At 50.8% G+C, this 21,436-nt stretch overlaps 9 protein-coding genes across 9 annotated transcripts; 5 read left to right on the top strand and 4 right to left on the bottom strand.

Annotated features, from left to right (window-relative positions):
* Positions 1-14: 14 nt before the first annotated feature.
* F5B22DRAFT_133271 (uncharacterized protein) lies at positions 15-2,030 on the top strand. Its single transcript, XM_047968977.1, has 2 exons — positions 15-782; positions 894-2,030. Exons 1-2 carry the CDS (start codon positions 583-585, stop codon positions 1,882-1,884), a joined length of 1,191 nt encoding a protein of 396 aa, XP_047831301.1. The 5' UTR covers positions 15-582; the 3' UTR covers positions 1,885-2,030.
* A 59-nt stretch (positions 2,031-2,089) lies between these two features.
* On the bottom strand, positions 2,090-2,573 carry F5B22DRAFT_646188 (DUF1909-domain-containing protein; the record flags this gene model as incomplete). Its single annotated transcript, XM_047978696.1, has 4 exons — positions 2,090-2,162; positions 2,274-2,344; positions 2,418-2,489; positions 2,565-2,573. 4 exons carry the CDS (start codon positions 2,571-2,573, stop codon positions 2,090-2,092), a joined length of 225 nt encoding a protein of 74 aa, XP_047831300.1.
* Positions 2,574-3,087: 514 nt separating this feature from the next.
* Positions 3,088-4,547, top strand: F5B22DRAFT_133136 (uncharacterized protein). The gene is made up of 3 exons (XM_047968976.1): positions 3,088-3,371; positions 3,424-3,559; positions 3,635-4,547. Exons 1-3 carry the CDS (start codon positions 3,269-3,271, stop codon positions 4,185-4,187), a joined length of 792 nt encoding a protein of 263 aa, XP_047831299.1. The 5' UTR covers positions 3,088-3,268; the 3' UTR covers positions 4,188-4,547.
* Positions 4,404-6,197, top strand: F5B22DRAFT_133122 (uncharacterized protein). Its single transcript, XM_047968975.1, has 4 exons — positions 4,404-4,813; positions 4,867-4,895; positions 4,954-5,174; positions 5,225-6,197. The coding sequence occupies exons 1-4, from the start codon at positions 4,620-4,622 to the stop codon at positions 6,002-6,004; spliced, it is 1,224 nt and encodes a 407-aa protein (XP_047831298.1). The 5' UTR covers positions 4,404-4,619; the 3' UTR covers positions 6,005-6,197.
* A 778-nt stretch (positions 6,198-6,975) lies between these two features.
* F5B22DRAFT_133106 (DUF1479-domain-containing protein) lies at positions 6,976-9,467 on the top strand. Its single transcript, XM_047968974.1, has one exon. It carries the CDS (start codon positions 7,274-7,276, stop codon positions 9,206-9,208), a length of 1,935 nt encoding a protein of 644 aa, XP_047831297.1. The 5' UTR covers positions 6,976-7,273; the 3' UTR covers positions 9,209-9,467.
* Positions 9,468-9,488: 21 nt separating this feature from the next.
* Positions 9,489-11,207, bottom strand: F5B22DRAFT_605257 (B-cell receptor-associated protein 31-like-domain-containing protein). Its single transcript, XM_047974832.1, has 4 exons — positions 10,858-11,207; positions 10,666-10,751; positions 10,394-10,546; positions 9,489-10,248 (listed from the first exon to the last, which is right to left on the bottom strand). The coding sequence occupies exons 1-4, from the start codon at positions 10,876-10,878 to the stop codon at positions 9,873-9,875; spliced, it is 636 nt and encodes a 211-aa protein (XP_047831296.1). The 5' UTR covers positions 10,879-11,207; the 3' UTR covers positions 9,489-9,872.
* A 315-nt stretch (positions 11,208-11,522) lies between these two features.
* Positions 11,523-14,509, bottom strand: F5B22DRAFT_133006 (uncharacterized protein). The gene is made up of 3 exons (XM_047968971.1): positions 13,971-14,509; positions 12,016-13,911; positions 11,523-11,921 (listed from the first exon to the last, which is right to left on the bottom strand). The coding sequence occupies exons 1-3, from the start codon at positions 14,147-14,149 to the stop codon at positions 11,834-11,836; spliced, it is 2,163 nt and encodes a 720-aa protein (XP_047831295.1). The 5' UTR covers positions 14,150-14,509; the 3' UTR covers positions 11,523-11,833.
* A 1,457-nt stretch (positions 14,510-15,966) lies between these two features.
* On the top strand, positions 15,967-17,934 carry F5B22DRAFT_133083 (galactose oxidase). The gene has a single exon (XM_047968973.1). The coding sequence runs from the start codon at positions 16,094-16,096 to the stop codon at positions 17,651-17,653; it is 1,560 nt and encodes a 519-aa protein (XP_047831294.1). The 5' UTR covers positions 15,967-16,093; the 3' UTR covers positions 17,654-17,934.
* A 651-nt stretch (positions 17,935-18,585) lies between these two features.
* F5B22DRAFT_133073 (mitochondrial hypoxia responsive domain-containing protein) lies at positions 18,586-19,709 on the bottom strand. The gene has a single exon (XM_047968972.1). It carries the CDS (start codon positions 19,420-19,422, stop codon positions 18,712-18,714), a length of 711 nt encoding a protein of 236 aa, XP_047831293.1. The 5' UTR covers positions 19,423-19,709; the 3' UTR covers positions 18,586-18,711.
* Positions 19,710-21,436: the final 1,727 nt, after the last annotated feature.

Below are 21,436 nucleotides of genomic sequence, written 5' to 3'. Positions count from 1 at the left end.
ACTCCTTCTAGGTCGGCAACAATAAGATAGATAGGTAGGTATGCTTTGTAATCTGCTTATTCATGCGTTTCGGCAATCTACCTCGTATAAATCTTTCCAATAGGCTTGCTTCGAGGACGGCGCGGGCCGGGAAAGCCAAGAATATCACCCACCCCCATATCTACCCCGTCGTAGTACGTAGGTTGTAGGTGGCGTGAGGACAAGAAAAGCCCGAGTGGGGCATTGGTCGTCGGCCGAGGAGCGGAATTGCGACATCAGCTATCTACTTCACCTCACTCAATAGGTTGGTCGTACCTAGGTAAAAAGGAAGCTATCTAGCTATAAGCAAGTCTCGTCTACCCATCCTCGCTGGATATTGTAGTTTTGTTTCTTTCTTATTTTTATTTTTTATGTCACTACCTAGTTTATAATCTGGATTTCCTATATATCTTGAACCGGGTACTTGGTCATAAAGCACCAGGGTCGAGTTAAGGTTATCCCATTTTCCCCGCATAATTAGGACTTACTTGCATACATTGGTAGTAAGTAGGTAAATACCTAGGTAGGCAGTATACACTGGAATAGCTACAAAGCGAGAGCATCATGTCCTTCACGTCCATCCCGATCCTCGACCTGGCGCAATCGCGCGACCCGGCCACGAAGCCGCAGTTCCTGGCCGAGCTGCGGCACGCGCTGATGGAAGTCGGGTTCCTGTACCTTAAGAACGTCGGCATCCCTGACGAGCTATGGCGCGACGTGATCAGCGAAGGGCGGGCGTTCTTCGATATCCCGCAGGAAGAGAAGTACGTTTTTTATCTTCCCAGCTAAATTGATATATTACTTGACGGCAAGCTATATAAGCATGCTATAGTCTAAGTTTAATAGCAGCTTGTACTAACATATGAGACCCCAAGACTGAAAATCGAGATGAAAAATGCGCCGTCATTCCTAGGCTACTCACAGCTATCGGCTGAGATCACAGCCGGCGCCGTCGACCACAGGGAGCAGATAGACCTATCTACTGAGCACCCGATTCCGGGGCCGGACGCACCTATCTGGGACAATCTACTTGCGCCGAACCAGTGGCCATCTGCCTCGGTGCTCCCCAACTTCCGAAAGGTCTACACCGACTACATTTCGCGGATGGGGGCTATCTCGATCCAGTTCACGTCACTCATCGCAGAGGCAATTGATCTGCCGGCTGACGCATTCAACAGATACTTTGACAAGGACCAGCAGCATAAGCTCAAGATTGTCAAGTACCCGGATGTGTCCGAGCTTAAGCTCGGCAGTGACGTGCAGGGCCAGGGTGTCGGCCCGCATAAAGACAGCATGTTAACGTCCTACCTGCTGCAGGCGAGCAATCACAAGGGATTGCAAGTGCAGAACATGAAGGGCGAATGGATCGACTGCCCGCCTATCGATGGCACGCTCGTCGTTGCTATTGGTCAAGGTCTCGAGGCTTTGACGCAAGGGGTATGCTGCTCGACCACACACCGAGTGTTATCACCCAAGGCCGGCGCAGGGGCGCGCTTTTCGATCCCTTTCTTCCAGGGAGTCAGGGGAAGTTCGACGTTCGAGGAGCTCGAGTCGATCGGTGTGGGCGAGGTCCCAGAGGCTATCAAGGACCAGAGACGCAAAGTTTTAGAGGCGAATGGTGGCCGACTAGACGACGTCGAGTTCACGTTTCGTAGTGGTGGCGTCGCAAAGACGTTGGGCGAGGCCACGTTGAGGAATCGCGTCAAATCGCATCCGGATGTTGGCGAGAGGTGGTATCCCGATATTCTGCGGAGTATTCGTGAGCAACAAGCCAGCGAGGCGCAAGAAAAGGCCCAGAAGGCAGGGCAGGCCAGCGTTCAGAATGAGGCCATCGATCTAAGTAGACAGGCTGTCAAAGCACACTGAAGAAATGAGCATCAACTTTTTGGAAACACAATTCATTAACGATGACTCCAGAAAGAGGATTTTTTAGGTTGTTTGTCATGTATTCGTAGATCCGTTAAATATTGGTAAACCGCCCATACGCCTCAAACAGTCTCTCGCTAAACACCCGTAAATGCGCTATCGCTAGTGCCTTGTCCATATTCGCATTTCACCCGTGTATTTCAGCTTACGCGACTTCGTAACCTGGGAAGCACTCGATCAGGGCCTTGCTGTGCTTGTTGGCGGCGTGCTCGGTAAGCCTAGACGGACATCAATGAGCGCAGGTTCATTTAAGAAGGCGCCTTTGTTTAGGAAAAATATAGGGCCTGGACAGAAGGGGGTCTATGTCGGCAAGTATGATGGGAACGTACTGAGGAGCGCGCGTAGTCTTCAAGAAGGTCGACTTGCAAATAGCGCATTGGATATCCATCGCCTTCGCATTCTGCATTTTTTTTTTTTTGGTATCAGTGTCTATCGCCTCGAGAGCATAATATGGCAGGGATTGAATTTCTTACGCTCTTCAGTTGCGACCCCTTTGCCTTGGTGTCCTTCGCATTGCGCTCACGCTTCTGCTGAGCCTTGGCGCCCTGAGCAAAGAAAGGGGATGTTAGCACACCGGTATGGACGCCTTGATGCTTTCTATTGCGGACAGCAAAACATACGTTACCCATTTTGAAATATGTGGAGGTGGAAGACGACGAAATGTGGTCTGAAGGAATGGACAGCCTAGTTGATTTGGCTTGTGATAACGGTGAGGGGCTGGTGGTGAGATCTGCAGAGAAAGAGGAAAAAAGAATGGAGAAAATAGGCAGAGAAAAAGTGAAGGGATTTGGACTAGAAATATATGTATGTACATACAAATAAAAATAGACCTGTCACGGCAAGTACATGTAAAAAAAAAGTCTGAGGGCGCCAATGGGCGACTCGCAGTCGCTGTAAGTGCGCTGCAACCAACCAAGCTTGAGTCCTACGTGCCCCGACGATACTAAGGAGTACCATGCAGTGGGCTTTTCGGTATTGCTCAGGCTTATTTGGGCACTAGCACAAGATATGAGTACTTGAGATTCCCTACAAACTAGCGCTAGAGAAAAGTATATCTACCTAGCTCGAATGACTAACGGGATTCTGGGGTCTAGATCTCCGCCTAGAATATGTATATTCATGTACCTTCATGTACACCTGAGTCCGATCCACTGCCTCATCCACAGAAATATGGTTGACAGCCGTCCACCTTCATGAATACCTACCTCTAATAAAAGCTCTAGATCTTGATGATTATCGACAACCAACTTTTTGCTTGAGCCCGTGAACGTCATTAATGCGATTCCATTTCTTTCTCTAGTGATATTCTCATAGATACAGCAACATGACAGACACGGACATTCTCTCAGAAACCATCTCCCTCGGCCGCTTTAACGAGCTGCTTAGCCAATATGATTTGTTCATCGCGTCCATGTCGGAAGACAAACGTGAGTGGACAGCATACTTCATACAAGTAATTCCCTCACTAATCGCGTACAGCGCCTAAACCTGGCCAGTCGTCTCTCCTTACACTTGATGAGTATCGGTATGGGGAAGCCACTGATTTGTTTCGATCTAACAAGCCAAAACGACAAATGGCTCTTGATGATGTGAAGACATTGGTGGATTGGAAGTTGTAAGTGCGCCTCTGGCGGTGAGAGTGCTGCTCGACTCTCCTTAGTGCTACCACCCTGCTTAAACATTCCATCAGGCGTCATGGGAAATTTCGGCCAACCTTGATGAAGCTCGTATCATCGAACGAAGAAGAGGTTGTTAGCAAGATTATACAGGAGGCAATGGCACGATACTGGCTCGACGACAATGTCACCAAAGCAATGGATGCCATTACAAAATTAAAAGGGATAGGTCCTGCAACCGCCTCACTTTTACTGTCTGTACACGACCCCGAACGAGTCATTTTCTTTTCGGACGAAGCCTTCTGGTGGTTGTGTTGTAATGGCCAGAAGTCACCGATCAAGTACAACGCAAAGGAATATCAGCAATTGAATATCGCCGCAGAGAAGCTTGCTAAACGGCTTCAAGTAGGCGCTACTGATATTGAAAAAGTAGCTTATGTTGTCATGAAAGATGAAGCTGGACAAGCTTCGACTTCTATAAGCCCGCGGTCTAAAAATACTTTATTAAAACCGGACAAAAAAGCCGAAGAAGCGAAACCTAAGCCAGCAGCCAAGAGGGAAAACAGTTCGGTTATAGACACTGACACTAAACCTCTTCGACGCTCACAACGGCAAAAGGCCTCCTGAACACAAGCTTTGCCCTCCATTGGTCTGGTGGGTATGATCATGGAGGGCTCAATACCGCTCCTGTGTAAGCATGGAGAGTGGTATCATGGGTACACTGAAAGATGATCACCATGAGTATTCCACATCTGCCCATAGGTGGCAATATAAGTCGTGTGACAAAGGCCGTTCTGTTTCTCCTTTCCTGACTAAGGATCGTTGTAATAACAATGCTCACCCTTGGATTGCTAAAGCGTGGGCTTTCAATATGGCAGTCGGCCTCCTCGGCTTACTCATCGCGCTTAGAATAGCGAAAGGCTGGCGCCAGCAGTCCTACCTACCCATATCCCGCTGACCTGAGAGAACATATTTACTCGAGTATATATAGGATTGTAATTTCCAACATGGACTTGTTCATAAGGAGGGAGGCAGCTCGCCACAAGAGGTACAGGAAGTATGTTCCGCACACTACAAATCTCAGCCATATTGAGTCTGGCGAGCCAGTCCATATGCAATCCTTTAGCATTTCAGCCGGTTGCACGACAGGACTCTACTATCGATCGGTCCACCTTGAATGGGAAATTCTTTGTCGGGTACCAAGCATGGTTTAGGAAACCATTTGAAGACAATGGCAATTCGCATTGGACCACGTAAGCACCTAATGGCATGCAAAGGCTTGACGTAGCTTATAAGCGGCCTCTAGGGATACACCATCGCCAGAAGTTGGACACGGTCAGTACAAGGATGGATGCCCTAATATCCAGATCGGAAACGCTAATCCCCATTGCAGTCGGCGTTGATATGATCCCGGATGTGTCTGGATATCCTGCTGAATGTCTCTTTGATACTCCCTTCACCCGCCCTGATGGTTCATTCGCCCAGTTCTATAGTAATGATTGCGATGGTGTCGTGGACCTTCACTTCAAGATGATGGCGGACCACGGGATAAGTGGTGCATTTTTACAGCGCTTCTATGGCTACATAAATGAAGCCAATGGAGGCTGGATTAATGTGAGTGGTACGGTGCGGGACAAAAAAAACGTGCTGACAATAACACTCAGATTTTTAACGCAGCTAAGGATGCTGCGGAAAAATATGGCCGTGGTTTCGTGATTGAGTACGACCTAAATGGTGCAGCCACGGCATCAACAAACGTCACGGCTACGTTCCTCGCCGACCTAGCAGCACTGAGTGACATCACTTCGTCCCCTGCCTACATGCACCACGAAGGAAAACCCGTCATCGAAATTTGGGGGTTCGGTATTGTAAACGAGGTGAGTGCTGATGATGGCATCGCCATTGTTACGGCCCTGAAGAACGCCGGCTTCTATGTAATTCTTGGTGTCCAGCAAGCGTGGCACGCCGAGATGGTTGAGAATCAACCCGGGCGATTTGGACCAGTATATCGCCTCGCCGACATGATTCAACCCTGGACAGTAGGCGCATATGACATCAACGGTTACCAGGACTTCTTGAACGGACGGCAGGCTATCGAGGATGCCGGGGCACTCCAGGGACTCGGTATCGACAGCAGCATCGTTGTGTGGCCTGGAGGATCGAGCAGTAATGCGAACCCAAACGAACAGTTTGATCATTTCCCAAGGTGGAATGGCACTTTCTATCAGATGCAGCTAGAAGGCGCCGTGTCATTAAAGCCGACGTTCATCTTCGGTGCGATGTTTGACGAGATGAACGAAGGCACTTCTATCTTTCCCGTTCTTAGGACTAGAGATTTGCCCACCAATCAGAGATTCTTAGGAATCGACAATGACATGGCCACCGATGCATACCTTCAAATGGCTGGAGATGCTGCTGCACGTTGCGCACAAATCTGGCAGTAGTATTGTTATAACAACAACATAGTTATATCAACATAATAAAAAGCTTACATCGACAAAGAAGCAGTCTCAACACCACCACATACTTGGCATATTGGTTCGCTATACTACTGATACCATAATACCATTCGCCGGAGATCATAGGTCATTCAGTCCAATCAATCTTAAGGTCCCGAAATCTCCGAGTGGAGTCGTCTATGTTTTGGTTGATAAGAGACGGCCCTTCTCGGCCGGCTATGTAGAGGTAGACACATAGTAACCCGCAGCGCTAAAGGAGAAAGAAGCTGAAAGGATGCAAGCAACGTACCAGCGCAGCAAATATATGCTGTCTCGATAGTTGGCGAAGATAGGAACTTCCCGATAACCCAATTGAAACAAGATCTGAGGTTCACACCTGGTTTTCACGCCGACTGGTACGACACCATGCACGACGCATCCAGAATGAATGTGGAAATGCGCGATGCAACCCGATGCAGCACTCTATCTCCATCTGGGCCTCTGAGGGTTCAACGGCCCTGCAAGGAACGCTCACCGGTAGAGTGATCGAGTTCGCCGCATTGAACTCGGGACTCATCCCCATTGGCACTTTGTCGGAAAATTCTCCGATACTCTGGACTGCGGTTCGACGGCCCGTGTAAGCGCCGCGATTTCTTGAACTACTAGTGGATGGTCCCATCGTCTGCCGATCCTCTAATCACTGTTCAATATCGCCTCTGGCCGCCTGATGGCCACCCATATTCTTGATGTCTTGACATCGTATTTACGGTGTAAGCATGAGGCTAGAGACAACCCTCCCAGAGTCTGGGTACTGGAACAAGCTACTTGCCCGGGATTGCTGCCGCTATTGCTGCATACTTGACAGGAGAGCATACTTTCGCACGTCGGAACACCCACCCGACGATGACAATGCTGACTTACACGTATATCGATTCATATGGGTGCAGGATGTTGATACAGGATGCGTAGCGAAAGTGGCAACACTGCCAGCCCAAGGCCTGCCTAAATTCTCTCGCTTCGTCAACCCGCAGGACTATCTCCATCTTCCTAGGCTTTGATTTCTTATACGTTCGCTTGCCTTGGGGAACAGTGCAATCTCACTTAAATGGTTTCGCCTCCACCGGCAACGCTTCACCATCTTCAAGGCATGAGCTAGCACATAAGGGATATTCCGTCCACATTGTTAAAATGGCCCAGGTTAATATCGTCTCTCACTATCTCACATCTAGTGCTCTTCATCTTATAATAAGGTCGAGCCACCATCTACGGTGAAGCATGCTCATTCCAAAGCCTACGCATGATCCGTCCTGGGGACAATATCGTTCCCTCAGTGAAGCAACCAACAACATGGCTCTACATGACATGCCATCCGTGTTTGACTCCTCGGAGCCCATTCCACTCTCCTCTCGTTTTGCGAAGCTTAAGCGGAACATGATTGCTTGTCGGGAGAAAGACGTTGCAGAGTCCTTCTATCGCTTGATTCGCGCGCTCCGCAAGGAAGCCGACGATATTGCAGCAAGAGGGTCGAATGTGATCCCGACAATCGACTATTTCGACATCCACGATAGTGCAAAGGCATCTGCGTTCAGGAAAGCCCTCAGGAGACGCGGCGTAGCCGTCATCAAGCGCGTGGTCCCGACGACCGTCGCCCAGGCCTGGAAAGATGAAACGCTAGACTACATCGCCGATAACCCGCAGACCAAAGGACACCCATCACACGACCCCCAGCTATTCGACCTCTATTGGAGCCCAAGCCAAGTCCGTGCCCGTGCTGACTCGCGTCTGCTCGATGCACAGCGATTCGCAATGCGTACTTGGCATTCTAGTGATGATCACGCCCTCGTCAGCTCCGAATACCCAGTCGTATACGCAGACCGGCTGCGCGTACGAACGCCAGACGAAATGTCACCCACCGGCGGCGCCCACATCGACAATGGCAGTGTAGAACGCTGGGAGCCTGATGGGTACGGGGCGTCAGGGACGTACAGCTCAGTGTTCTCAGGGCGGTGGGAGGACTACGACCCTTGGGATAGTAGTCCACGTCTACACATCACGACAGACCTCTACAACCGCTCCGGGTCATGCAGTATGTTCCGGATGTTCCAAGGAATCCTCAGTCTCTCGTCTGTGCCAGCGGGCAGCGGCGCCCTAACAGTGTGCCCGATGCTGCAGCTAAGCACAACGTATCTGCTCCTCCGCCCGTTCTTCACACCACGGCACAAGAACCCTGCAGCGAAGATGATGGACAACTACCAGATGGGCATGAGCATGGGCATGGGCACGAGCAGCGACAGAAGGAGGGCCGAGATGGACTTCCTGCACCCAACGAACTGGAATCTCAACGTCTCGCAGACGAGCGTGTTACACGGCGCCGTGCCAGGCTACGTCCAGCAGCTCAGCAGCGCGCTGCATCCGCATCTCCAGATGCACCGCACCATGGTCTCCGCCCCGGACCTCGAGCCCGGCGACTACGTGATCTGGCACCCTGACGTGGTGCACGCCGTAGATACAGCATACTTCCCGGGCCACAGCCCCCTCAGTCCCAGCCGCAACCCGTACCCGCCGTCGAATTTCACCCTGACGCCTCCCTCAAGCAATCCCTTCGCGCCATTGCCTTCTCCGTATTCCTTCTCCAGCAGCTCGTCCCGCTCGGGCTCGATTCGATCTCGCTCGGATTCATTCTCCTTCTACTCGCCTCTCTCCTCCTCATCCACATCGTCTCCAAGCTCTTCCTCCCCACCCTACCGCCGTCCCCATCTTCACTCCCACCACTCCTCATCCTCATCCGCCTCGTCCTCCCCGTCCGACGCAACGCTTCTCTACATCCCCTCCTGTCCGCTCACGCAGACGAACGCGCTCTACCTCGCCCGTCAACGCCGCGCTTTCCTCCTCGGCCTCCCGGCCCCCGATTTCGCAGAGATCGGCAACTCGGCCGGCGAGCGCGACCACACGGGCCGCGCAGACGTGCAGGACGTGGCTGATGCCGGCGGCGACGACGCCTTGCGGAGCATGGGGCTGAGTCCCTTCGAGGTCCGGCGTGGTGATTCCGCTTACAGTAGTAGTAATAGTAGTACTGGTAGAAGAGAAAGGGAACGAGGAGGAGGAGGAGGAGGGTGGGATAAAGACGTCGAGTTATTACGTCTTGCGAATGGGATTCTATTCCCTGATCGGTTTGATGCTGTTTTGAGGAAGGGCGGGGGTAGACGGTGAGGTGAGGTGAGGTGATTGCCACTGATTGGAATAAATCAGGACAGAAGAGTCAAGGAGGGGAGGACTTAATGGAGTTGAGCAGCAAAAGGAATTTGTCAAGTATATGAGGATCTAATCGAGAATTTTTTTCTGGTTTCCAGCGGAATTCATCTGGGGTGCTGTGACGGTGGGTTGGCTGGCTCATGAAATATGGATAGAATGATACTTTGATAGACTACTTAATGAGTAGCATTTCTCAACGAACAAGATCACGAGCAACGCAAGTGAAAATAACAAAAACTTAAGAAGTAATTTTTCACGGCCATTACTGAGCAAGGCCATTAAATGTCATTCACCTCATATAATATTGCATAGCGTATTCTTCCAGGAGCATACAAGCTGGGCCCATTCCGGGCTTTTCTATAACCCCCGTGAAAGATCACCCTATAAAACTAGACAACTCCAGCAATATGACTTTTTGCGCCGAACACACTCGTATATTGTTATCCTTAGGATCCTCCATCCGATCATATGAAATGAAGCAAAGGAACCGTCCATAGACACACATCCGGCCCGCCCAAGAAACTCGAACGCCAACCTAAAGGATCGCTCAGGATACAGGTTGCTAAGCACCACTATGTGAAATGGTGTCCCTAAGTTCGGTCGAGGCAGAGAGATAAGCCGCTTATTTGTCCTTGCGAGTACCGGCGGGAGGTTGTGTCTCGCCGTATTTCTCGCACAAGTTGTTATACTCGCGAGAGAGACCCTCGGCCTGCTTCTTGAGGGTCTCGATGTCGCGGTCGCGCTTCTCGATCTCCTTGTTCAGGCGGGCAATCTCGCCAGGCTTGCCGGCAACGGCGAGCTTCTCGCTATCCTTGGTCTTCTTGTCGGTGCCCTCGTACTGCTTAAGCTTCTCCTCGAGACGCAGCATATCCAAGATCATGATGTAGGTTCGGTTTAGGATCAGTGACAGGAACAGGGTGAAACCGCACAAGTACATGTTGCGCTGACTGTAGAACTTGCGGGCCTGCACTTCGAGTCGTTCGTGTCCCATGACAGCACTGTAAGCAACTATGTTAGCGAAGCACGGTAGATGAAGCGTCCTTGCTCAGCAGATGCAGATAGCGCCACAGCCCAACAAGAGAATGAAGCAACAGAGCACAGCACACCAGAGGGGTTTAGTGGGCTGAACAGGACGGTACGTACGCTTGGCCCTTGCTTGTATCTGTAGCGGCAGCCAACTCAACCTGTACTCGATAGACACGGTTGACACTGTCAAGGAACAGAATCAAGATGAAGATGAATGTGATTTTGAGACCATATTGTATCTTCGCTATGATAGGGTTCTCGGAGAGGAAGCTAAAAAAAAAAAAAAAAAAGAATAGTGTTAGCAAGCAATCAGTGCGACGCAAGCACGATGTGATAGTAATCGATTGGTTTCGGGAATGCGTCTCTTTCTGGTAGACGGCATAACGTACGTGAACATTTTGCGTTTTACGGTAAACGGCATGGGGACGACGAGCAACATGAAGAGCGACATCTCTGCTACGAGGAGCAGGAAGACCTATTCGTATAGTGTCAGTGGATTCATAACGATAGTTCGGCTGCACTAGAATGGAACAGCGGGTGTAGATTGGCGTAGATTGTAGCGGGCAGAAATGTATACATACGAGAGTGTAGTAGAGCGTCATGGTGGACGACGATGTAGGGTTTCTCGTGCCTCAAAGGCTGTGGTGCGGGGTGGTGACTTGAGCTATCAACCAGATTGTATAAACAGATAGCTGTTCAGAGAAGCCGTTGTTGTGTGACGGCTGCGGGTGTTTGGGTTGCAGAGTATGATGAGGAAAGCAAAAAGGGGCGGCAACAAGTCGTGATGGGGACTTCTGTAGCTTTAAAGAGTTGAAAGAGGGTTGAAAGAGGGCTGGGTTGATTTTGAGGGAAGGTGGCCTGTCTGAGTGACGATATTGATTTGAGCTGAGTTGTGGACAGCTGTGTGTACCTACCTGGTCGTGTGTACCTGTCAGTACCTACTTCGTAAGCGGGACAGGTAGTAGCTACACCTACGTAGTACTGTAGCATAGCTGGGCGCGAGCTTCAGCATAGCTACGTCATCGCTCTGCCGTGGCTCAAGTACGGTACTATCGAGCCGAATTGAGAGGGGTACGTACATTGTCTAGGTAGTCTAGGTACTTACCTACTATGTACGTCTAGGTATCCGCCCTACAGCCCGGAGGTCTCGGCCGCTAAGTACCCTCAGGGAAAAGACTCTCGATTTGAAGACAGCATTTAATGACGGAACTGGAATAGGTCGAGATAATAGTAGAACCAACAGTGACGTTATTGCACATGAAATTCAGATCGAAATCTCAATACTAGGTACCTAGGTAGGTACTCTCCAATTCATGAACAGACTACCCTACGCCAAGGAGCAGGACAATTTGATCATTTCATTCACTACCTACCTACATATTAGGTAGGTATTGTTCGCTCGTACGCACCCTGTAATTGACATCTGTTCATTTGCTGCTTTTCGCTACCTACAGTAGGTACATATGTAGGTATTCAATTACATGTATACAAAACCCAGCACAGCTGCTCCCAGAGTTTCAGCTGGACCTGGCTTTATCTCTGCTATGTACAAGGGTTTCAACCCTCGGCATCGATATCGTAGCTGTGTGATTTGTGCTTCGGCTGGAACGAGAAGTTCGGGTGCGCAGGACCTAAGAACATCTCACTAGATAAAATACCAAGTTAGAACGTCCTGTTCGACCGAGCAAACAATTCTAGTTTTCGTGGTGGCTTTCATAAGGAAGGGTAGGAAGACTTACGTGATCTTAATCCAGTCCTTGTAGTTGTTACTAGCCAGCAGCGTCTCCAAATCGTCGCGGCATCTGTACTTCGGCGGCCGGTCTTGGATGTTCGGGGGCAGATGTTCTAGGAGACCGAGCGGGATGTATCGGTGCGTGAAGCTCAGCCACTCCAGCAGGAAGCGTCTCGTGTGGCCGAGGCCGACTTCGTCGCTGCCCCATGCTTCCAGTCCGTAGCGGACGAACTTCTCGACGTAGCCGAGTCGTTCTGTCGCCGACTTGTCGAGGTACTGTCCCTTTTCGATCTCCTCAAAGATCCATGGCTTGATCATGGCGCCTCGCGCGATCATGACCGTGTCTACTTTGGCGTTGTCGATGTGGTCGAAGTAGTCTACGTGTGAGTAGCAGTCGCCATTTCCGATGAAGTAGATCTTGTCGTTCCCTGTGTTCGCCTGTGTGTTGCTGTCAGGCTCCATGGCCGTGTCTGTGAGATCGTCTTTCTTGTCCTTGTAGGATTGGATTAGCGCCGCACACTCTGCGATGTATTCCCAATTGGCTTTTTTCGTGTATCGCTGCTGTCTACTGCGTCCGTGTAATGTGATGGCTGCCGTTCCAGGTGCGCCCAAACGATCGCGGAAGTCGGCATTGCCGAAGGCAAGTCTCTCGATGAGTCGTTGGGCCGTGGGTCTGCCGTCTCGGACACCAGTCCGCAGTTTGACGGTGATTGGCACTTCCCCAGAAACAGCGTTCATGCCTCGAACCATCTTCTCCAACTTGTTCGGTGTATCGAGGAGACCAGAGCCAGCTCCAGTCTGGTACACTAGATCAATGGGGCAACCACAATTGAGATCAATTACGCGAAGATGAGGTAGGTATCTTGTCAAAGCTTCAGCGGCTTTCATAGCCACCCATGCCTGGTTGCCAGATATTTGTGCTCCCCACTTGAGATCTTTCGAGTTGTCATAACCCTCGACGACCTTGCCGCTCTCGGGCGTGAAGCGAGGAGAGGCCAGCTCGCTTTTGTGGGCCTTCATAAGAGCCCATTCGCCTTTCTGTCCCTGAATCAGGGGCAAACCCATTGCCATTTCCGAGTATGTGATTTGAGCACCGAGGTCACTGCAAAGTCTTCGGAAAGGGAGGTTACCCTGGGTCGTAAGCGGCGCGAGAACAGGCGTCTCGCGCCCGAAATAGATCTTCCGCTTCTCAGATGCCTTAAATGGGGGATCTACGAATTGAGCTCTCAGTTCTTCGAGGAGGTTAGGGTCCACCGGGGCATCCTCTGTGCCTTGTTTCCTGTTGTAGATTTTATGTGTAATCTGCGAGTCCCTGTCAAGCCATTTGGTGTAAGCCTCGGATTTGTCAAGCACCACCTTCTTGCGTGCGAGATCCCACTTAATGTCGGCTGATACGACGTTCATCACACCGGGCCTGGCATCATGGCTATCATCCACCTCTGGCTGGTGGCCTTCTTGAATGAGCACAAGTTCTTTTCGGCCATCTTCGTGTTCGATCTCCTTTGAATGACTTCTGACGAAGCGACACTTCCAACCCGATGGACAGCGACCATATTCCTCGAAGACAGGGCACTTTCCATTCATGGTTTCCAGATCCGCCCGTCTGCCTTCGGCGAGGTATGCGCGAATATCATGGCACATGTTGCACCGCTCGGCAAATTTGCACGGCTTGGGGGAGAATTCATTGCTCAAGACACGGCTGTTACAGAGCCGTAGCGAGTCTTCGAAACTGCCGAATGAACGATTGTGGTTCTGCCCTCCCTTTTGCTTCTTCTTTCCTTTCCTGCCACCAGCACTGTCTGTCTGCTCTGGCTTTTCGGTGACATTCCCGCCGTCAATAGCAGTGTTACCTTCGGCGGCATCATCATCAACCACCTCTTGCACCTCAAATGAGATAAGATACCTTGAGATTAACTTGTTAGATAGTGATACCAAAAGCGTCGTTCCCAAGACCAAACTCACTCCGATTTGATAGGTGCAATGCCATGCCTGCGTTCACGCTGGTCGGTGGTTGCGTTGTGGCTGAGCTTCTGACGCTTATTCGATGGTTCACTGACCCCAGACGCGACACCAGCCTCTCCCGCCTCCCCGGCGCGAACCTCGGCCGCTGCAGCAGGCACGGGTTGTTCCGATTCGTTCATGGCGATGAAAAGGAAATTAAATGGTGCTTGGCTAGAATGTGAATCTACGGCAAGCCGTCTCTGGCTGGTCTTGGAACGATGGTCGACGGGGCCCCCGAGGATCGGATACGCACGCCGATATTATTTCGGTTGCGAGTTTTTACGAGGGAGAGGCGTCGAATTTTTGTCGGCCACAGCGATTTTGATGCGCGAGGTCCATTAAGAGATCCGGTTCGTCTCCCAAATGGGTCCGGCAAACACTACGACTTACCTAATCCAGTAGTATGGGGTTTGTTTACTGGCTACCTGTTCGAATTGTGGCGCGACCTTTTCCGCTCTGTGCCCAGATCATGATGTAAGGGCACTCCTTGCTTTACATACTGTAAGTCTACTATCCTTGACGGAGCAACTGGAGGCTGTTGGGACAAGTTGCTTGGCTTCATGCAACCTTGGAAGTCTCACATACAGTGTGCTAAGTACATATGGGCCTGTTCTGCTAGGGGTCACATGGCTTCAGAACAACATGAACCGCCCGCCCGTTTGACACTCGGGTTTTCTTTCCCTTTTCGTATTTTGTGTTCTTTCTTCCCTAAGATATCATTGCTATGAGGGTACTCGACTGGTATCATCCGAATTTGCAGACAATTCGAGGATTACTTGGCAGCTAAAATCACGACTAGCAGATAGCAAGTAGAAGCTAACTTGGACGGTTGTTACATACTAAGTATGTACATCTATGTACCTAATTATACTGGCAGATAATTCGCCGTGAGATGCAGAATATCGGATTGCATACATCCATGGATGCAGGTGTCGAACAGCACTGCACAGACGCCAACCTGGTATCCGGCGCGGCATAGAACCAACGTCTGAATGTGCTTTTGTCTGAACGCGAAGTTCTGCTAATCATAGCACTTGACAGGATTTCTTCAAGAGGATGAAGCGTCTACCTACTAACATACATACATGTAGGTAGTTGTCGGTAGGTAGAGTTACCTGCTTTCCTTACAGACCCTCGAGGAAGTGGTGAATTTCGCATTTCTACTTCGGAGGTACGTAGGCTTATGTAATTGGCCGGTACCTGCTGAGCAATGCGGGGCATTCCCCCCACAATGCCTGTAATGTACGGCTACCCTACCTAACGCAAGTACCTGTATGCCGACCTGGGTAGCAGGTACTTATAGTACTTATCTCCCTAGCTCTCTTCCCCCCCTCGGCGACGGCTCCTCCTAGACCCCATTCCTACAACGCTGCAACGCAATCAATCAATCAATCACTCAATCGGTCAATCAATCAATCAAGCCGGTCCTCAATCTCCTGCAGGGATCGTGACGAGACACGGGTACCTGACCTAAAGTCTGCACATGTACGAATATCGTGGTGTAGTTCCAGACCCGTCCTCCCCGTTTTGAAACCTCATCCTTGGCCCATTACCAGATTCAGACCGAAAGAAGTAACAAGTAACACGCGACCAGATCCCCGTCGTCATACACACCTTGAGGTGAGGTGTGGTGTACACCAGCAAATCTGCATGATCCGCCCACAATCCTTGTCGACTCCCTCGCATATTTTCGACAAAAAGTACATGGGAATACGCAGATTGCCCGTATAAGTGCCGACACCCCCTGACTTCAGCCCTTGGCCTGATACCCGTCCTCACATCTATACCGTACTGAGGCTCCTGGCCCTCTGGTCGAGTGCGCATCCGCATTTCAAATCAATATCCCATGCAAACCGGCATCTCAATCGCTTCGTGCAAATCCCCCAATCCAGACCGTGGCCAAACGAATCGCGATCGCATGGGCCCAAGAGTCTGGTACACTATTCCATAATCTCTCCCACTGCCGTTGACCCTACCATTCTTGCTGCTGGCATCAAGTTAATTAGCCTGGGCAACCTCGTGGGAGTATTTACCGAAACGGTAATGCAAATAGACCTGCCAATTCTCTGGCCGCCTCCTACGCCATGTCCGATTCCCGGTCACACGCCTCTTCCTCTAGTAGCCGGTCACGCACCGTGCGCTCCCAGAAGATAGCTGAAGCCGAATCTTCACCTCGAGGTGAGGTGTCCGAGCGAGCCCCTCCCCCGGTCCGAAGCCACACGCCAGGCCACCTCGCCTCCAAGAGCCAGAGTACAAGCAATGGTGGTCCGTCGTCGAGCAGTAGACGCAAGGCGTCCGAAACTTCAATACGTCAGCGCTCGCAATCCGTTTCCTCTAAATCTGCTTATCCGCCCCCGTCGACGACCCCAGCTCCTATGCCTCCCTTACGGCGCAATGGTGAAGCCCAGAATGACTTGCCCACCGGGTCTTCAACCGACGCCAAAGATTCCGAATCCCAACGTCCGTTAGTAATGCGATCGACATCTGCCATAGCCTCCAAGGCCTCCTCGTTGGGTATTACGAGCTCAACGACACCTCGCAAACAGGGGACGTCCTCGCGACAACCGAAACCGGCTCACACGCCATTCCCACCTCTTCAAGACCCTTCAACTGCCGCTGATGTTCTCCCAGCGCCCTCGTCTGGCATGTACTGGTCCCGTGCGCCTGTGTCGGGAGCACCACATAAACCTTTGCGAGCCCATACCACGACTCTCGTAGGCAATAATGTATACGTATTTGGAGGTTGTGATAGTCGTACTTGCTTCAACGACCTATACGTCTTAGATGCCGACTCGTTTCACTGGAGTGTGCCCCACGTCACGGGCGACATCCCTATCCCCTTGCGAGCAATGACATGCACGGCTGTGGGCAAAAAACTAGTAGTCTTCGGAGGAGGCGATGGTCCAGCCTATTACAATGATGTATATGTCCTGGATACCATGAATTTCAGGTGGCACAAGCCACGAATCATAGGCGACCAAATGCCCAGCGCGCGTCGTGCGCACACCGCATGTCTGCATAAAAATGGCATATACGTCTTCGGTGGCGGCGACGGTGTCCGCGCCCTGAACGACATATGGCGTCTCGACGTCTCTGACATGAGTAAAATGAGCTGGAGACTAGTGTTAGGCCCAGACAAGAGCTTACCCAGCGGTACAAATGGTAGCGACGTGGGAGCCGGGGTGAATAAACCCAAAGCCCGCGGATACCACACTGCCAACATGGTTGGCAGCAAGCTGATTATATATGGAGGATCGGACGGCGGCGAATGCTTCAACGATGTCTGGGTATATGACGTGGATGCGCAAATCTGGAAGCCTGTGCCGATTCCCGTCCCGTTCCGGAGGCTCTCACATACTTCGACGCTCGTGGGCTCGTATCTGTTCATAATCGGTGGTCACGACGGCTCCGAGTACTCGGATGACGTACTCCTATTGAATCTCGTGACCATGTCCTGGGATAAGCGCAGCGTTTATGGTCTGCCACCCACGGGTAGAGGTTACCATGGCACGGTGCTTCACGACAGTCGATTGCTGATGATCGGTGGGTTCGATGGGGTCGAGGTGTTCAGCGATGTCTGGATTCTCGAGCTCGCTGTCCACGCATATTATTCGCAGATCAGCCATTTCACCATCGAGGTCTAAGAGGATGCACCCAAGATTCTTCGTTCAGCTGCCTTTCTTTCATTGTCAGTCTTATTTTTCCCGAGTTGTAGGACAGATGTGTAAGATAGGTGAAGTGGAAAAAGTATAAATAGTACTACGAGATCACGATTAATCTGCTTGGCTTATTTGTTTGTTAGTTTTGGTGGTTTCATGTGTTTTGTGTTTTGTTTGTCATACCGCGAGCATATATAGCGTGGATTGCGACCGGCGATGGGTTGGGTTGGGTTGGTATTCGCCGGACTTCTCCCTCAAGGTTTAATAGTACATGGTTTGTCGGTTGCTTCTGTCGAAGTATGGGTGTTCAAAGTTTATTTCCTTTAGGTTCTGTGGACGGGTGGATATACACATCAAGGGGTTCTCGGGTCGGCTGTTGTCTTTTTCGTATGCTTGAGAAGGGGCTGTTCAGAAAGGTCGTGACGGTAACGATCACAGGAATCCTTGGATCTGAGCGGGTGGTAATCTATCAATCAATCGAGAAGAAATCACACAAAATTTAACAGTATACGTGTTTGAAGCGACTTTTCTTTTGTATTTGATTGATCATCCTTCTATGATAACGTTTTGTCTATCGCTGGATTTTGCTTTTTCACCACCGCCTACTACTCTTCCAGATTCTCCAAGAGCTACTACCCCTTCTCCTTGCAGGATTGGAACGGGAGGCAATGGAAGTCGTGACATAAAATTAATGTACAAAAGAGAGGAGAAAGAAAAAGAAGAAGAATAAACTTGGATATTTCCCGCCCTTGAACCAGAACGCCGGGTTGATGCATGCATCCCTCCCTCCATCTATTATCCATCTATCAATCCAGCATTAACTGATCAACAAAAGGCACCGTAGAATATCGAAAACTTCGTCAATTAAGCCAAATGCCCCGGCCGCCGAGCTGTTTCGTGTACTGCAAGCCTGTGTATGCAACACATAGATCGATTCCGCTTCCTCGTGCTGTAGTATTCGCGTTCTTTCTTTTTTTTCGAACGAAAGCTCGAATTCACTCCTTGACGGTAACAATTCCCTCGCCTTTGAAACTTTTTTTTCTCTAGTTCGCCTTGGGAGCGACAGCGTCAGCCTCCTTGCGCTGCGCGAGACGGCGCTCCTCAGCAGCGACCATGTCGCGCCAGAGGTCCTGACCCTCGTACTCCTCCTTATGGACGCGCTTCTCAATCATGTTCTTGTGCTCGGGGTCGTTGGGGTCGACCACCATGATGGTCTCCCAGCGGCCCTTGCCCTGCCGCGCATCGGACGTCTCGAACACCGCCGAGGCCACGAGCACCGCCAGCGTCAAACCCTGGGCGTACACACGCGCCTGCACGAGCTTCTGCGGCGTGCTCAGGAAGCGGTTGCGGCTGACGAGGCCCAGCGCGAGACCCATGGAGGCCGCCCAGGCGCCGAAGACGATGCTGTACCGGTTCTGCTGGCCGAACTGCATGAACTTCTGCCACGGCGTTTCCTGCTTGCGCAGCTCCTCGGCGTCGCGCTGCGCCTGGTCCTTGTAGAAGTTCATCGGGTTGTTCGCCAGGTGGAACGCGTTCGAGTACCGCTCCGCGTTGACGATGGCGCCGAAGGTGCCCACGGATGTCACGAGGAAGGCGCGGAAGGGCAGCGTGAGCTGCCGCACCGCGGGATACCGCCGCATCCCGGCCACGACGCCCAGAAGGCCGACGCCGAGACCGAGTGTGCCGCCGATGAAACCACCCCTGAGCACGGCGCTGTAGTGCGCTTGCTCTTCCTCTTTGCTGATGACCTTCATTTTTGCGGTGTTTTGGTGTTGTAGTGATGGATGCGGTCGATTATGGTGGGATTCAATAGCGGTTTTTGTGCCTGGTGGTTCAACTTCTTCTCCTCTCGGCTAATTGGTCGGAGGATTGTTTGCGTCTTTTGGAACGATCAACGGGAGTGATTAATCGATCGAATGATCAATTGTGAGGTTAGTAGGTCCTGGTCTATTGGACAAGTGAGTAGGGATGCTGTGTAGGTATATAGGTAGATAGTGCGAAGTCGCTGTTATCGTAAGCCTGGTTGAATGGTGGGTGTAAATTCAAGTCCAATCTATCGCCACCTTTGCCAACTCTTATATGTATGGATGAAAGTATTTAGGTATCTCAAAAACCGGTAGGAATTACGTATCTTAGGAAGCTTTTCGGGGTTGCGATATGCTAGGGACTGAGTAATCGAATGTTTACATACGGGATGGAGAAGAATCGACGTGAAGAGGACAGACAACTCCGGGATCGTGTTGAAAAAAAAAGTCTAAAAGGTACATGATGTAATATGATCTATCGCATGATTTCGCGCTGCAGTCCGCAGGCCATGGGCTGTCATGCATGGAGAGTTTGTTCCACTTCCAAACCCCGATTTACCGCCGAGCCTCTGAGCCATGGCGGCCCCGTCCGCACCCGCGTTATATGCACGGTCATATTCTCTCAATCGAGATTATAGAGCAAGCGAAGTCATCATCAGTACTTGTGCTTAGGCAGTGGGTGGCGGCTAATTCAGCTAAAAGGAAATATGCAGATATTCAAACAACCCCCCTCCCCCCCCGATATAGCACACCCGGGATTCGCCGTTCCGGCGTTTGCTCTGGCTCTAGCAGGATCATGACTATGAGTCTTAAGTCTGCTGGTAGCACCCGCACACCATGCGCTGTTTTCTCCCACGCTTCCTCTTCGCCGAAGACAGAAAAATCGCCGTTTCGGGTCTCGCGTAGGGCCATTCAATCCCTAGAAGACACCGAAGTGTTGCGGCCGTCTATCCTCAACGAGAGATTCCCTCGATTCGCATGTTCTGGGGACAGAGACCTATTCAATTATGCTCGAGGTAAGGGCTTCTCAAAGCTTTAATTGAACTACTTACTGCCTCGGTGCGCTTCGAGCCAAATGTCTTGCAAGTTCGGTGGAATAGCTTGGTAGGCGGCTGGTGAAGCCTTTTGAATCTCAACTGACCCCTCTAGTCAGCTTACCTAAGTAGTGTGGTAGTGCAGACAGAGCCAGTCTCACTCGGTATTACTATCGGCCTACCAGTATGACTATTATGTAACTTTCTGCCCTCGGCATTCGCTGGATGAAGAAAATAGGGGGCCGAAGATGGTGAGAGGTGTCACTAATGTAATGGATTGCTCACCGAGCCTGGAATCACCCATAGCGTGGCTCAAGTTTACAAATTTTCTCGACTCTTTCCGAGGAGTAAAGAGCGATGTCTGTTTTGAGTATTCTATGTATACCGGTAGTCTATCTAGATAACCTAAATACACCGCATCATATAATTATATTCGAACAAATTCGTGGCTTTCCGGTGCAGAGAACGGCGCACGATAACAAGTCTAGCCGCAGCATAAGCATTTTATATATACGTAAGCATACTGGGCAGGGCAGCGAGCACATGAATGGCGACTCCTATACATAGTAGTACTACCGGTATAATGCACTCTATTATGAATTTTGGTACACCTGTTGTACAGTGCTTGAAAAGGATGCGTGTTTGAAGCTACCTAGTTCGATACCCTGCCCTACGCCGCTAGAAATATTCTAGAAACGTTCTGGAAATATTCTGCCCAGGGAACACCCGCCTGACCCTTTAGTGCCCAGGGCTGCTACCTATCTATGATTTACGGATCTTCCCGCCAAGGATAGGCAAGCAGATCAATGCCAGTATTTTTTACTACTTAGGTGCATGTAGACTAAAATGCTAGATGAGGGTAGTCAAATGAAAAAGATGATACCTCGGATACTAATATTCGTCGAGAACAGCATGTCAATTTGTCGAGC

The sequence above is a fragment of the Xylaria bambusicola genome (genome assembly GCF_022495145.1).
Source record: "Xylaria bambusicola strain CBS 139988 unplaced genomic scaffold F5B22scaffold_18, whole genome shotgun sequence".
Lineage (NCBI taxonomy): Eukaryota > Fungi > Ascomycota > Sordariomycetes > Xylariales > Xylariaceae > Xylaria > Xylaria bambusicola.
Note: the sequence above shows the minus strand (reverse complement) of the source record. Positions and strands in the feature narration are given on the sequence as shown.

Excerpts from the sequence above, each read along its gene's own strand:
- F5B22DRAFT_133271 (XM_047968977.1), top strand. The coding sequence starts at position 583 with ATGTCCTTCACGTCCATCCCGATCCTCGACCTGGCGCAATCGCGCGAC. Across the intron at positions 783-893 it reads GATATCCCGCAGGAAGAGAA|ACTGAAAATCGAGATGAAAA; the intron begins GTACGTTTTTTA and ends TGAGACCCCAAG.
- F5B22DRAFT_133136 (XM_047968976.1), top strand. The coding sequence starts at position 3,269 with ATGACAGACACGGACATTCTCTCAGAAACCATCTCCCTCGGCCGCTTT. Across the intron at positions 3,372-3,423 it reads GTCCATGTCGGAAGACAAAC|CGCCTAAACCTGGCCAGTCG; the intron begins GTGAGTGGACAG and ends AATCGCGTACAG. Across the intron at positions 3,560-3,634 it reads ACATTGGTGGATTGGAAGTT|GCGTCATGGGAAATTTCGGC; the intron begins GTAAGTGCGCCT and ends ACATTCCATCAG.
- F5B22DRAFT_133122 (XM_047968975.1), top strand. The coding sequence starts at position 4,620 with ATGTTCCGCACACTACAAATCTCAGCCATATTGAGTCTGGCGAGCCAG. Across the intron at positions 4,896-4,953 it reads ATCGCCAGAAGTTGGACACG|TCGGCGTTGATATGATCCCG; the intron begins GTCAGTACAAGG and ends TCCCCATTGCAG. Across the intron at positions 5,175-5,224 it reads CCAATGGAGGCTGGATTAAT|ATTTTTAACGCAGCTAAGGA; the intron begins GTGAGTGGTACG and ends AATAACACTCAG.
- F5B22DRAFT_133106 (XM_047968974.1), top strand. The coding sequence starts at position 7,274 with ATGCTCATTCCAAAGCCTACGCATGATCCGTCCTGGGGACAATATCGT.
- F5B22DRAFT_605257 (XM_047974832.1), bottom strand. The coding sequence starts at position 10,878 with ATGACGCTCTACTACACTCTC. Across the intron at positions 10,752-10,857 it reads TGACGCTCTACTACACTCTC|GTCTTCCTGCTCCTCGTAGC; the intron begins GTATGTATACAT and ends CTATACGAATAG. Across the intron at positions 10,547-10,665 it reads GTAAAACGCAAAATGTTCAC|CTTCCTCTCCGAGAACCCTA; the intron begins GTACGTTATGCC and ends TTTTTTTTTTAG.
- F5B22DRAFT_133006 (XM_047968971.1), bottom strand. The coding sequence starts at position 14,149 with ATGAACGAATCGGAACAACCCGTGCCTGCTGCAGCGGCCGAGGTTCGC. Across the intron at positions 13,912-13,970 it reads ATTGCACCTATCAAATCGGA|GTATCTTATCTCATTTGAGG; the intron begins GTGAGTTTGGTC and ends GTTAATCTCAAG. Across the intron at positions 11,922-12,015 it reads AAGGACTGGATTAAGATCAC|TGAGATGTTCTTAGGTCCTG; the intron begins GTAAGTCTTCCT and ends TATTTTATCTAG.
- F5B22DRAFT_133083 (XM_047968973.1), top strand. The coding sequence starts at position 16,094 with ATGTCCGATTCCCGGTCACACGCCTCTTCCTCTAGTAGCCGGTCACGC.
- F5B22DRAFT_133073 (XM_047968972.1), bottom strand. The coding sequence starts at position 19,422 with ATGAAGGTCATCAGCAAAGAGGAAGAGCAAGCGCACTACAGCGCCGTG.